The following is a 15,065-nucleotide window of genomic DNA, read 5'->3' on the forward strand; positions in this document are numbered from 1 at the left end:
CATCTGATGGAGCACGGACACGGTATATCTCGGAGGCAAGCTGTATTAAAAAAAAAAAAACAAAAAACAAAAAAAACTGTTCCAATTCGAATTCAACCGGCAAAGTAAACGGCATTCCTTCGCGCATTCAAAAAAGTGTGACAGCACGTGACGCTGCTGACAGGTTGCGCGTTATCCGGAGCGAACAGCTCATCCGGGGCAGCTGAATGACAGCAATAACAACCCAAGTGACATTTGCTCGAAACTGTTTTCCCATATCTGCTCGATTAGTACTCGATACGCTTGAAATTGTGGATTTGTGTGTGATCAAGTGTGTTGAAAGCGCCAAGATTTGGTGTGTTCGTAAATTAGACGCTCCTTTATCGATGGACGATGCAGTCGAGCTTATTTTTCACTAATAGCTCTGGGTTTTTGATGAAAAACGAAAGTTAATTTTGTGTGACGTTATTATATAAATATGGATATTATTTAAGTATAAAATGGGAACATGACCAACTGTAACGATAGAAAATATCATTTCCGAGCGAATCTAGCAGAAAGTAACGAAAAAGCCACATCACAGTTGATTTTAAAGGACTTTTTCTAAATTCCCTTAAACTGGTGCAGTTTAAGGGAAGTTTAAGGCTCCAGTTTAAGGGAATTTGCTCGAATTCCCGATTATTCGTGCTCGAAAATGTCAATTGGGAAGAGCAAAAAAATAACCCCTCTCGATCCCGAATAATCGCGAAAGCTCGGGCTGCGAACGGTGCCAACCCCGAGAGAGCGACCCCAGACTTTACGGGGGGTGCCATTGACGAGCAAAAGCTTGAATTTTCCTCCAGAAACGGCTACCGACGAAGGGCCAGCAGCTGCAGCGGGACAAGGGAAGGAAAAAGGCCCGCCGCGTGCGCCCATTCTCAGCACCAGCGACAGTAGCGTCCCGGACCGGGGGGCTGAAGTGTAAGGAAGTGGCCCGGAGTGAACTGATCGGAAGATCGTAGGAAGGAAGGGCAAACAGACAGGCAGACGCACATACACGTACACGCACACACGTACACGCTGGGAGAGTGGTAAGGAAAAATTGGGCGAAAAGCCGACCGGGCCCAAGCGATCTGTACACAGGAGGGTCTTTGTGAGGGGGAGGAAGGGGGGGGGGGGTTGCCACCCTTCCGTCGCCACATAGTCATCACGGGGATCGGGAGTGACAACACCAGACGTTGTGTTTTTCTTTCTGAACGCGTAGCAGTGGCAAACCATTCACTTCACGTGTGTGTGTGTGTGGGTAAGTGTGACTGTGGTTGGGTGTGTGTGCGGCAACAATGAACTAGTGGAATCGGGCAAAAGAAGCGAGAGAGAGAGAAGCAAAAAGTGCCGCAACGTCAAAACCACCTGCTTTTCCCCAAAACCCCCTAACCCTATCCACCCAACCCTCGCCCTAGCGGTTTGGGTGGCCGCTGGACTGGGTCGTCGGCTGCCAACGCAGTGCTGTGTCTGTGTGCGTGGAGCTGAATGGAGCTCCCAAACGACAAACCGAGTCAAGGATTTTCCAGCGTTCAGCGTTTTCCGCCACGAGCAAACCATCCCAAAAACCAGCTGTCTCTACGATTCGGAGGCGTTCCTGCAGCCTTTTTTCGTCTTTGGTGTGAGGCCAAACGATCACCGTGAGGGACGGAAAAAGAAACGGCGAAGCCCAGACGCAGCATAGGCTGATGTGGAAAAGCGGAAATTTGCCACCAACGTGATAAAAAAACGAAACGGCCTAAAAAAGAAAAAGCCCAACATCATCTATTTCACAGTAACGCACACATACTCGCCAAAGAAGAAACACAACAAAAAAGAGCACACATCAGAAAGAAAAACAGTTTCAGCAGTGTGTGTGTGTGTGTGAGGGGGCTGAAAAGGCCCCAAAGATAATTGGACATGGCCAACAGTGCGAACCACTGGACCGTGTAGTGCACAGCAGTTTGTGATTGTGTGATAGTGTGTGTTGTGTGTGTTGGTAGTGGTTGTTTTTGTTAGTGCAACAGCAGCAGAGGCAGCGAGCGGTACGCGGGGAACAATCAAGGTGACAAAAATTCGCAATCAAACACTCGCAGCCCCTGGGCGGCGAGTTAACCAAACTCGGTCCCACTCCAATCATCCAGCGGGGCTGGCAGGCGTGCGCAGGGCGGTGCTACCTTAACGATGCGGTCCGCCGGACTCCGACGTCTCGCCAGTTGCCGGGTGAACCGTCCGCAACATGCCCGTACCGGCCACTAGGGGCCCCGCGTCGGTACCACCATGTCCGATAACGAGCACGAAGGGGCGGCCGCGCCCCTGGAGCCAGCGCTCGACTCCGTCCCCTACGCGACGGTTCCGCTCGTACCGCCGGTCGATTCTTCCATCGCGACTATCGTGCTGTCGGGCCGCCTGGAAGGCACTCTGGACGCGACAGCGGTGGTCGGGACGCCGCCGCCGACGACGGTGGCGGCCGAGTCGCTGGGAGCGTTTGTGCAGCCCCTGCCCGCCTCGACGCCGCACCGGTTGCAGCTGTTCCGCTATCCGAACGCGTTCGCACGGCCGCCGCACCAGCAGCCCCACCACCAGCATCATCATCCTCAGCACCATCACCACCACCTGCCCGCCACAATCAACAAGCACGAGCCGAAACGGGCCTGCACATCGCTGCCGCTTTACCTCAGCAAGGTAGGTGACGTCGCGCTTGCGGACGCAATCGCTAATCTCTCGATTTTCCACTTGCAGCAAGAATTTGTCGGGGTTTTTTTTTTGTTTATTGGCGAACGCGAACAGCCCGCTGCAGCACGAAAAATGATGGCGAACGTTTTTTTGGACTGATTTGTCGAAGCCACGTTGAACGGACGAGACGAGCGAGCGGAGTTCCCTGCTCACGTAGGGCCATTGCGAGCAGGCCTGGTCCGCTTGGGTCAACATTTTTAAGAGTGCTTACTGTGACACGTGACGCATGCATTGCAACGCAACAAAATGCGTACTAATTTTAGCGATTCGTCATGCGAACAGAATAGTCATTTAAAGAGCGTCAAATGGATCCACGCTGGCTCTCTCTCTGCACACACGTTGTCTAAATTTGACAACGATAATGGCTGATTTGCGATGGCGAGCATGAGAAGAGTCGAGCAGCTAAGCGTCAAACGGCTGGGTCTCCATCCCCACCCGCATGCCCCGAGACGCTTCCTGTTCACAGCATATGGCGCAGCATCAACTGAAGGGCTTGTGCTGGTTTGTTCCGGTGCAATCTACGGTCTTGAAGAAATGGAAAAAAGGAAGAAGAACCTCTACGGCACATGACGTGGCCACAAACTATCGGACTAGTCGATGTAAAGCTACTTATATCTGTATCGATGTATATTGTTTACCCAAATGGTGGTTATTATTTTGTACAATATTGTGAAACGCGACCCATCGAAGGCGACAGTTCCATAATTACAGTCGGTGTCATGCAATTTCGCCTCCTACTCATCTATTTTTGTCTCTAATGCATAGATTTTTGACTGTAAGTAAATCGCCTTGCTTACAAAGTTTAACAAAATTGAACTAAACATGAATTCCGGTCGAATGTAAAGCAGCAGCATTGGCAGCAACGAAATGTGTCTCATCTGTTGGCGAGAATATCTCTTCAATGAGGTAAGCGAGCATACTTACTGGCTGAAACAAAAACGAGTTGCAATCTGATCCTTGCTCTGATCCGGCTAGTGATGTGCTCTTTGTAGCGCGCCCACGACTCCGATCCGACTCTGGCTATTCTTAGTCCGACTCCGGCTCAGATAAAATTCGAACCACTAGTTCCATCCGGAGTCGAAGTCATCCGGGGTCGTCCGGAGTCGCCCGGAGCCGTTCGGAGTTGTCTCCGGAGTCGTTTGGAGTCGGAGTCGACCGGAGTCGTTCAAAGTCGTTTGGAGTCGTTTGGAGTCGCCTGGAGTCGGAGTCGACCGGAGTCAACTGGAGCCGTCAATGAGCTTGTGACCAGGCATTTCATTTGGTTATGTATTTTGTCCTTTGCTTCGTGTGCGAACTTTGTATACAGGCCATTGCTTCGAAGGTTGACTCCGGTCGACTCCGGAAGTCTCTGACTCCAACCGATTCCGTATGACTCTGGGTGACTCCGACTCCGAACGACTTCAGCCGATTCCAGACGACTCCGGACGATTCTTCGATTTTGCCAATTTTGCCTATCACTAGATCCGGCCGTACCGGATAGATCAAGATCTCGAAAGTGCTCGCCTCTGCTAGAACTAGAGTGGAATGGCGCCAGAAACCCTGGCCTTCGCCGGGGAAGTGCGCCAGGCAAACCGCAACCTTCGATAGCGGTTTTGGAGAGTGCAACGCAGTGTATTTTCCTAGTTCAGCACCGGTTAAGGCTTACACCTCGCCATCCCGGAAGGCCGGCAGAGTTAGAAGCACTCTGGTGGCACTGGCTTATGAAACCGATTGATTGATCTTGTTTCGCTTCGTTTTAGCGTCTCGGGCGGCTCGGCAGCAACAGCCACCACACTGGGTGTTTTCTACTCCGGAATGCATCGACCTAGCGACAATGCAAACACACACACACACACACACACCAACACGCGAAATCGAAAGCACACTGAAGCACAACTTGAGTTGCCACTTGAATGGTTTCAAAAATCTCTAATCCTCCTTCTACCTTCCGGTCCTTCTGCTGGGGCATTCGGGAAGGCATGGGAGGGTCGGGAATTTGAATGTCGGTCGGTCCGTTGAGGGGGAGGTCAAAGCTTATCTAGTGCATCGTGTGCTCTTTGGGAGTGTTGCAAAGAGAGGGAGGATTGTCATCAAGATTCAAGACGGTTTAGTGCTGCCTTTGCCTTATCCTTGCCTTGCCTTCGCGCACCGTTACACCATCTGTGTGTGTGTGTGTGTGTGTCGGTGTGCTTCTGCTTTTCTGTGTTTGTCCAAACCTACCGCTCATTAGACTGCCAGCATTAGCGCGGCGCTGGCTTGGCTGGTTTGTAATAATGCACATCACCGTGGATACGATGGTGCAACGTGCCTGTTATTGCGCCCGTCGTTCGTTTTGTTCGTTTGCGCTTGTGCGTTGTGGGATGCAACCTCATGCCTCATCAATCTATCTATCTAGCCCTCCCAACCCCCCCCGCCCCCGCTCTTCGCGCGGGTTGTATTGCGTCTTGGTGGGCCGATTGCGCCGTGCCGTACTCGTACCCGCGGCCAGCCTGTGCTGCCGGTTCAGTAGCTGCCGTCCAAATCGATCGCCGGCAGAGCCTCACCGACTTTCCATGCGGCTCGCGCAACGATTGGGCTATTTTAATTGGATTTCGATGCAGCGTAGAGCTGGGCGAAAACGGGGGACGGTAGCTGGTGTGAAATTCAGTGTCGCCTCCCCTTTCGGCGGGGAAAGCAAGGGAGTGGGGGTTGGGGAGTCAGGGCAATGCTGGTGGAGATGTGGTCAGCTGATGCTTTTTGTTGTTGTTGTATGTGCCGATTATCTTCCCTCCAGTCTTTCCTCTTTCTCTCTCCCTCTTTTATACCTCACATAATGATACTGATCTCGGATTTACTACCGACCGTAAGGATTACCTAGACACACACACACACACTTACACACACTCATACTCATAGTTTGGGCGGTGTGGGGGAACCCCAAACCGAAGAAGTTTGGAGTGCGCGTTTGGGAGTTATATACATTGCAAAACGTTTCCCGAATAGTTCCCGCGTCGCCGGCGATTGACTGAGGAAATGACTTCAAATTGAAGGACGAACTCCATTTCATGGTTTCAATTAAGCATGACAAAAAATAATATTACTATTATGTTTATTACTCCTAATTGTTGATAGCTTAGTATACATATGTACACTAGTGATGGGTAAAGTTGGGAAAATCCCAGAGTCTACTCCGATTGGACTCCGATAATTTCTGGAGTCGTCCGAAGTCGGCCGGAGTCAGAGTCGTCCAAAGTCGGCCGGAGTCGTTTGGAGATGGAATCGTCCGGAGTCGTTCGGAGCTGAAGTCGTCTGAAGTTGGCTCGAGTTGAAGTCGGCCGGAGTCATTTCGACTCGCCCAGAGTTGTTCGGAGTCATCTGGAGTCGTCTGAAGTCGTCCGGCGTTGTTCGGAGTCGTAAGCAGTCATTCGGAGTTCCGGAGTCGTTCGGAGTTGGAGTCGTCCGAAGTCGGCCGGAGTCGGAGTTGTCCGAAGTCGTCCGGAGTCGTTCGGAGTTGGAGTTGTTCGAAGTCGTTCTGAACCTTCCGAAGTCGTCCAGAGTTGTTCGGAGTCGTCTGGAGTCGTCCGGAGTCGTTCGGAGTTGGAGTCGTCCGAAGTCTGCCGGAGTCGGAGTCGTTCGAAGTCGACCACAGTAGTTCGGAGTTGGAGTCGTCCAAAGTTGGGCCGAGTTGGAGTCGTCCGAAGTCGTCCGGAGTTGTCCGGAGTCGTCCAGAGTTCTTTGGAGTCGTCTGGAGTTGTCCGAAGTCGACCGGAGTCGTCCAGAATCGTTTGGAGTCGTCAGAAGTCGTCCGGCGTCGTTCGGAGTCGTATGCAGTCGTTCGGAGTTTGAGTCGTCCGAAGTCGTCCAGAGCCGTCCGGAGTTGTTCGGAGTCGTCCGGAGTCCTCCGGAGTCGTTTGGAGTCCTTCGCAGTCGTTCGGAGTTGTAGTCGTCCGGAGTCGTCTGGAGTTGTCCGAAGTCGGCCGGAGTCGTCTGGAGTTGTCCGAAGTCGGCCGGAGCCGTCCAGAATCGTTTGGAGTCGTCTGAAGTCATCCGGAGTCGTCCGAAGTCGGCCGGAGTTGCTCGGAGTTGGAGTCGTCCGAAGTCGTCCGGAGCCGTCCGGAGTCGTCCAGAGTTGTCCGTAGTCGTCCGGAGTCCTCCGGAGTCGTTTGGAGTCCTTTGCAGTCGTTCGGAGTCGTAGTCGTCCGGAGTCGTCTGGAATCGTCCAGGCGTTTTTTTTTCTTCCACGGTTGCGTTCACATGTGACGACCAACTCGGTTCATGTGCGCTTACTTTCGAAGAATCGGTTCGCCCATGCATTGTGTACTTACCTTATTAGTTGTACCTACTACCTGTATTGTGTACCCCGCTTCCCATTCCATGTAATACATAATTTGTTTGCAAAAAGTGAGCCATAATTCGCGCAAATGCAACTCAAATTATGATTTCTGACACCTGCCATAGTGATGTCGTCAGATTGCGACCTGTTTGAAATTTCGCGATAAAATGAGTTGGGAAGTAATACGTCGAACAGCAGCGCAAAGCTGAACGATTGCAACAGTGTGCCGGGAGGGCAATTTTGGTTGTTGTTGTTGATGTTGCTGTTCAAATCCATTTGATGCTCCGCGTGGTGCTTAGATTTGTGTTTGTTAATGCAAACCGAGTTCAATGCGGGCGCTGTTGCTAATGCTAATCGCTTTAAACACTGGCCGCGCATACACGCAACAAAGTACCATTGTTTCCCTCCTCTTTCTCTCTCTGTCTCTCTCTCTCTCTCTCTCTCTCTCTCGACTACCAGTACGGCTAAGGATTAACTGTGGTGCCGTGTCATTAATGCGTAGGGTTATTAGGGTTTACGTTTCATTGGCCCCCTCCCCTACCCATCGTGATTGACTCGGCGAATTTTCCACGCAGTTTTCCGATACCTCTAATGGTTTCTTTTCTGCACATTATTCCACATCCATCACGCGCCACTCCGCCGGCTGTACCATAGGATCGTCATTACACAATCGGACCAGGGCGGGCGCTCAGGGTCCGAGAAAAAGGCAGAGGTCTTCGATTCGCCCTCCAATCCCTCCTCTCGTTGGATGTAGAAACGGATCGGAGCGCGCTGGTTGGTTGTGATGAAGAATGAAGGGGGAGGTGGGAACACAGGTGGCCAATGCTTTTAATGCGTTACAATGCGTTCGGTACATGGATGGGTTGGATGGACGGCGGGTGCAATTTCGATGGACGCCCGTGTTTGTGTGTGTGTGTGCTGCTTGATTTCTATTGCATCGTTTTCGCGTGTTTGTACCGCAGATAATTGCGGTTTGGGCGCTTACGAGCCTGGGAGAGGGAGGGAGCATTTTGATACTGTTTTTTTTTTTGGGAGAAGGAAAAGGGGAGGGAAGGTAAAGATACATTTGCACGGCGTATCGGTGCAAGCAAATCATATCACACACCAGCGCCCACCTTGTCGAGGCCTCGGCCGGTCAAGGATTGTGGTCGGTTGTTTCGGTTGCAATTTGGTCCTTCGAGCCGGATTTCTCTTTCGTTGGCAGAGGTGGTTATGGGTGCAGTGATATGCGATGGCGAAACTTGATGCTCCTCAAACACTCGGGAAGGAAATGGCATTACACCTGATGTCAAATGTGCAAATGTAGCTTTTTAGTAGCATTTCTAACATCAAAACAAAACCTAATCTCTGTACAGTTGTTGATGGATTGAATAGTGAAGAAGTAGTTCCGATCTATTTCGCTTGTAGACGATACTAAGCTTCATTTGTAGCCATTAGTTGATTAGGCTCGGTTGCAGAGTTACGAAAAGTATTTTTACACAAAGTAGCAGTATATAATAATTCCATAGTGTGGGTAAACCTATGTGGGTCCTAGAACTGACGCTTAACCCATTTTGTTCCTGGAACCGATCATGAACCTATAGCGATTTTGGAATTGATACTGAACCTATATTGCTCGTGGAACTGGTACTGATACTAAACCCATACCGATCCTGGAACAGATCCTGAACTCATACCAGTCCTGGAACTGATATTGAACTCCTATCGATCCTGGAAGTAATCCTGATTCCATATTGTTCTTGGAACTGATTTTGAACCTATACCGATCCTGAAACAGATATTGAACCCCTTCCAATACTGGAAGAAATCATGAACCTATCCCGTTTCTGGAACAAATACTGAATCCATTCTAGGCCTGGAATTGATCCTGAAGGTTCAGTCTCGTCCTGGAACTGTTATTCCATCTTTACCGGTTCTGGATTTCATTTTAAACCCACACTGTTCTTGAGACTGATACCGAACCCAAATCGTTATTGGAAATGCTTCCAAACCCTTGTCTGTTCTAGAACTGCTTCATGTATTCTGGTTGAAACATTGTTTCAGCTCAAGATTGGAGCTGTTTTAGTCATTAGACAGTTCGCAACCCCAGTTCAGGAGCGGCGGTAACGACGTTGAGCTCCAAAACCCCATCGAGCGACGAACCACAGCTGTGTGTCGTTTTGGGGCCTTCGGGAGTTTCACCGTTTTGTGCGCGAGAAAAAAGATTAAAGGGAGAAAGTATTGGAAAGAAAGAAATGTTGCCAAATCGGGGGAAGGGGAGGTAGCTTTCAGTAACGGGAGTAGGCAATTAGTTGATAACCGTGGGGCGGGTGACCTGGCTTATTCGGCTTTAGATTATTATGTTTATGATTAGAAGAGGCGAGGGTTGAAGAATCATCCGCACGGGGGATTTTTTTGAAGAAGAGAGAGAGAGAGATAGAGAGTGCAAAGGAGAATGGCCGTAACATATGTACGGCATATGATAATGGTCTGGAGGGCATGATAGTTGGGATGGAGGCTCTTTGCCACGTTCCATTATAATTGATTTCTCCTGCTTTAGTTGTTTAGGCGAATCTGGGTTGTGTTCAATCAATGTGTGGGTAAGAGATGGACATGTTGATAATTCGCATCTATTCTTTTCTCTTTTTATTGTGTCTAAGATATGCATCACGTCTCTTACGATTTGAATGGTTTCAAAATTAAAAATTACCACACCGTCTCTAACCGTCTGGATGGTACTACCCCCGCTCTGTTGTGCAGGGTTGGGCGGGAATTTCTTCAAACTCATACGATCATGTTTTCATGCTGTAATTTCCTATGTACCCGCTCGGCAGACAGATCAACAAATAAACAAACGATCGCAATTGTTCACGTTCAGACACGCAGCTGATGACTCAGCCGCTGCAATGTGTTCCGGTATTGCACTCTGCTGCACTCCGCAAGCAGAAAGCAACAACCTCCTAACGGGCCATTTCTTAGTTCCAGTGAACCCACGCACTCGCGAGGTACCGAGTGGAGCTCACGTTCCGATGCTGTTGGCTGTTTTGTGGGCTCTCAGCGAGGTTTTGGCCCTACCTGGTACGCTCGCCGATCTTTTCGCTCTGCCCGCGCTCTCAGGTACTCTGGTGAGCCGCGAGGGAACGGGCAATCGTAGGGATGGGCAGGTACTTTGGCTGCAATATACGATTGTGTAAAGTGCGGTTTAAATTCAATATTATACAAAAACAGATACTAACAAGCAGAGTGAAGATACAGGGGTTTCCGAGTCAATTACCAATATCTACAACATTTTTCATTGCTTGCGAGATGTTTTTCAACAGCTGTCAAATGTTGTATTACAATTTTGTTTCAGTTTTTCCACATGATTTCCAGCACGTCTCAAGCTGAGTTGACAGTTCTTTGTGATGTGTTGAAAATCATGTGTAAGAAATGAAGTTTCATTATGATGCAACTACACCAGTTTGACAACTGTTGACAAACATCTTTAAGGAAGTTCACATTTGAAATTGACTTGGACCACTCTGTATTATGTATGAAAATATACATTAGCCTTTTTGAAGTTATGCCTGTAGAGTGACAGAAACAACTTCTCTCTGCTTCTTTTGTGTACTAATCTCTTGTTGCGATGTGTTGGATGTTGGTGTTTAAACCAATATTATACAATTTGATTGAAATATACTAAATGGTTTTGAGGTGAAACATTAACGAAATCCAATAGGGAAGCACGCAACTGTTAATAGAGAATGGGTATGTACAACGCAGTCCACTGACACAGGCTTCAGTTTGTTGGGTTAAACAATCATAATTGTTGGGTCCATAACCACAATTTTAGATTTTTTTTTTTTTTGACAACTATATGCGTGTCGATTATGTCGTAGACTATTTTGTATCTAAGCGGAATATCTCTCTATCTTTTGTTACATGTATTATGAGCCTATAAATGAAGGCATTTTTTAGTTAATTTGACGTTTTTATGGCTTGAGCCGTTTAATTCGCGTAATTAATGACTTTAATTGATTCAAGGGAATAAACGCCCATGTCATATTATTTGCGCCCCGACTTGCTGTTGCTAGTTTCTAGAGTTTTGGTTTCATTTGGTGTCAAATCTAGCCATGTTGTTGGTAGTACTGTCTGATGTGTGAGTGTGCTTCGGTTAGTTGAGCTTCACGTTCGCAACTAAAACATAAAGCAAGAAAAGAACGTTTGTGGATTCCAAAGAAGTTGTTTCGGTTTTCGCTTTCGTTGCCGTTCAATACTGATGGCCTTTTAATTTCCCTATTTTTATTAATTCAGAAAAGAAGGGAGTGACGAAAACATCTCACAGGGATCCATCCCTAGTTTTCTTTGCCGCATGAGTGCACCTGCTCTCACTAGCGGAGCGAAGAGAGAGAGAGCCGATGCCACTCACGGCTGCGTTCGGCTAGGCGCTGTGCGAGCCGTCGGCCGGAACCCGCGCGCTCAGAAGCTCGCCAACCGTCCGTTGAGTAATACGCGCGTCTCTGCGTCTTAGGTACGTGCGCGCGCGCGTGCCCCGTCTGTGTGTGCGTCCGGTGTTTTGCTGTTGTTGTTGTTGTTGTGGTTGGTGTCGTTGTCACTGTTTCAAATATATTGTTTCACTAGATCCCTTTCACTACTGCAATCGGCCCGACCCCGAAATAGCTGAGCGCGCGGCCCCTGCCTGTCGAGTGGCGAATCATCCGCGCAAAAATATTCGCGCGTCACCATATTGTGTATGTGTGTTGTGTGTGTGTGTGTGTGTCTGTGCATTTACGTGTTTCGCACCCCTCGGTGTGTATGCGTGTCTGTTCCATTTTGCACCCTCCTCCCTCCCCCCAAAACGGATGAGGTGTAGTAGCGAGCGAGTAGTGCGTTGTTTTCTGTGCCGTCCGAGTGCAGTGTGTGCGGTTGATATTGTTCTAGATCATTTTTCACTAAATCCATTGGTACGTGCCAGGAGACGGGGTGGGGAGGATGGCAGCAGCAAAGAGTCCAAAAGAAAAGGGCCTAGAAATTGATGGATCCATTATCACTCTCACATGACAAATCTTAACCCGACAACTCGTCTCGCTAGAAGCAGCAAATGACGGTTTATGTAGGAAGTTTCTTTTCGCTCTTCTACGGCTGTTGGCTTTTGCCCCCGCACAGCATACAAACGCCACAGACACATGGACACGAGATGAGTCACTCACGGCACACCGCCGACGATCACGATCAACAACCTTCCCTCTGGCCTGTCCGCTTCCTTCTCTGCTACAATTAAGTAGATCCATCCAATATGCAGACTTCAAATTCAATTAAAACCATTTAAGATTTTTCTTAAGCAATTGTAGTTTTTAAATTCGGAACTAAACCGGGAAATTTTCCGCTCCTACCCCCAACCGTTCCTTCGTGGTGTAGTACCATAATCAACCCGCGTGAAGGCCACGGTTGGAAGCGTTTTCCCGTTTTGTTTTCCGTTAGCGAAATTTCCATTCCACATATTCCATTTCGGCGGCGCCTTTCCGTTCGGGCGCTGCTGCGTTGTTCCCATTCTGGTGTGTGTCTGTGTTTTTTTTTTTGTTTTATTGCTACTACATGCTCCCCACCTCCAACTATCTTTTGCAATTCTGTGCAGTAAATGCAACGCCCGCACGATAGAGAGAGAGAGAGAGAAAGAGAAGAAAAGATGATAAAATAAACTCCCATTTACTTCCGTTCATCCGCTTCCCTTCCATTTCACCACTAGCCGGTATCGGCGTATGTGTGTGTGTGTGTGTGTGTGTGCGTTCTCCCCATTTCTATCCCTTTGCCTTTTTCCCCCGGTGCACGCACAAATATGTTCGTGATGATGAGGAGGGGGCTTTTTCGCAGCGAACCGTGTGTGTGTGTGTGTGTGCCCAACTCCGGCTCCGTGTCCGTTCCGGCTCGATCGGTTTGTTGAGCACTGGGAAGAGGGGCTCCTCTGTCTGTTGCTTATTCGGGCAGCGGTTGGGGAAGGCACCGTGTTTCCTTCCGCTGTTTTCCGACACGTAAATAATTTCCATCCCATTACGCGCCTCTGTCTATGTGTGTGTGTGTGGTGCGCATGTGGCTTATGATGCAACGTTAGTTTTATTTTTTGGATTTTACCGAAGGTTCTTACCTCCCTCTACTCCTCCCACCGCGCTCAGTGGTGGCTTAATTACCGATCCCCATGATACGTGTGCCACATCCTTCTCGTGCCATGCTGCTCCAAGCTGCAGCAATGCATGTATGCGTTTGTATGCGTGTGCGAGTCGTAGGAAATATAAAACTACTGAAGCTACTACAATTTAAAACAAATCCGCAAACTTGTCTCCACAAATGCGCCAAACTCTTCTAGCGAGAGCCCCGTGTTGAAGTGAGGGTGAACAAAAAATTAAATGCCAGAGGAAGGACAATCACTGTGTGCTGATGATGTTGAGGTGGAGGTATAGGATAGAGGAGGTTCAAACAGAGAAGAATCATACTTCTCGAACGCCCATCAACCGTGCGGAATTGTTGTGGCGCTGACAATGTCATTCACGATCAAACGTTCAACAATCAACCGGAATCAAAATTAGCCCGTGCGTGTGTCTGTGTTTTATTGTGTTTTGTTTTTAGCTGTGCCACGTGTCGAAAGGATGTATTGTGATTAAACTAACATTGAGTAACAATTGTAGCAGCATGAAAAGGTTTTCACGCACAAATGCACAGCTACCGTTGCTGTCGAGTAAAAGAAAGTTTTAACGCCGCGATCGTGTGTCGCTCCGGTAGTGTAGTCGTGAAGCGTGCGGGGGCCCTAAGATTGGCGGGCCCGACCCTGGGTTCAAAACGCGTATGAAACTGAGAGAGAATGAAACTGAGGTTTCCCGTGGTGTTGTTGTTGTTGTGTGCTTGATGTGTGTCCTGCTGTCCGAATTCTGTGCTTCCTTTTTTCAATACAATCTTTGATAGATAATCTTAACATTTTGGATGAGATTTGATTTTTCCAAAGGTTAAAGAGTGAAGATGACCCAATAGGCATCCCCTTAACAACAAGGTAGAAGCAGGGGATAGTTAATAATGGCACTGCAATAGATTTGGGGGTAACGCTATATGATCATGTTCATAACGATTGCTCCAATGAAGAAGGTAGAAAAATTAAGATAAAGATTTCGCAGCATTGGAAAAGTCGGTTGGGCGATTAAGTTTTTGACGATTTTTTTCTGGTTGGTAGGCTCCGTTAAAAGATTTAGAGAGAAAGAAGAGAGTTACAGGGAATGTATGCTATCCCCTGCCTCACCTTGTTATAGAGTCATGTGGGAAAACTATAAGCATAAGTATAAATTAAGGGAAATGACAACATTATTTAACGTACGTTTTCTAACGACTAATCGCAATCTGTCTTCACCATTCCACCTAGTGTGTAGCGCGTGGATGTGGATGCCTCTCAAACGGCGATAGAGGCGCTTACAGGGGAGGGGTGGCATTCACGGGATGTGTAAGCGTTACTCGGTGCAAGGACAACCGCGCCTACGCTATGACGCTGGACGATCGTGCGCAGGACGTGGCGCACCGTAAGCAAACGCGACAGGTTAGGCACCGTCTGGTGCGTACGTTGGCGTGCACGGTGCACGCTCTGTGATCAGCCAAAAAGTGTTAAAAGCAACAGCAAAAAAAAAAGGGCGAAGAAAAAGAAAGCAAAATCCCTGAAAGCATAAAAAAAGAAGTCGTCTCCAGCCGTGTCCGTGTGTCGGAAGTGAAGTGACGGCGAGTGCAAAAAAGAAAAAAAAAACTAAAGTGCGTGGTCTGTGCTTTGCCGGCAAGGAAGGATCCTCCAGGCATTACCGGCATCTCCGCATCAATACACCAATTATTACCAACTATCTAAAAACTGTTCGGTGTGTCGAGCTCGAGTATAGACGACGTTAAGCTGCTGCGCTCCCAGGTGGATGGAGCGGGAGGCAAGCTACGCAACAGAGAAAAGGTAACAAATCACTCGATTCTGGTCATGGCGCACACTGTTCTAAGCGACTGTATGCATGTTACGTGGTTAGGAATATGTTTCCCTTGCAAAATGAGGTGTCTTTCGTTCAGTTGGGACGATTGGTACAGCTAAATT

General features: G+C 48.6%; 1 protein-coding gene across 6 annotated transcripts in view; it reads left to right on the forward strand.

Annotated features, from left to right (window-relative positions):
* The first annotated feature begins 690 nt into the window (after window positions 1-690).
* The window catches only part of LOC120951234 (serine-rich adhesin for platelets), an 85,767-nt gene continuing 71,392 nt past the window's right edge, over window positions 691-15,065 (forward strand). The window contains exons 1-2 of one of the 6 annotated variants that reach the window (XM_040369860.2): window positions 691-1,049; window positions 1,776-2,664. In XM_040369860.2, coding sequence (XP_040225794.2) covers window positions 2,260-2,664 — 405 coding nt within the window. In that variant the 5' untranslated portion in view covers window positions 691-1,049; window positions 1,776-2,259. Of the gene's footprint in view, window positions 2,665-11,312; window positions 11,716-14,366; window positions 14,931-15,065 lie in introns of those variants that run through there. The other 5 variants (XM_040369938.2, XM_040370270.2, XM_040370021.2 and 2 more) reach the window with 5 other exon arrangements.

Source organism: Anopheles coluzzii, chromosome X (assembly GCF_943734685.1).
Source record: "Anopheles coluzzii chromosome X, AcolN3, whole genome shotgun sequence".
Taxonomy (NCBI): Eukaryota; Metazoa; Arthropoda; class Insecta; order Diptera; family Culicidae; genus Anopheles; species Anopheles coluzzii.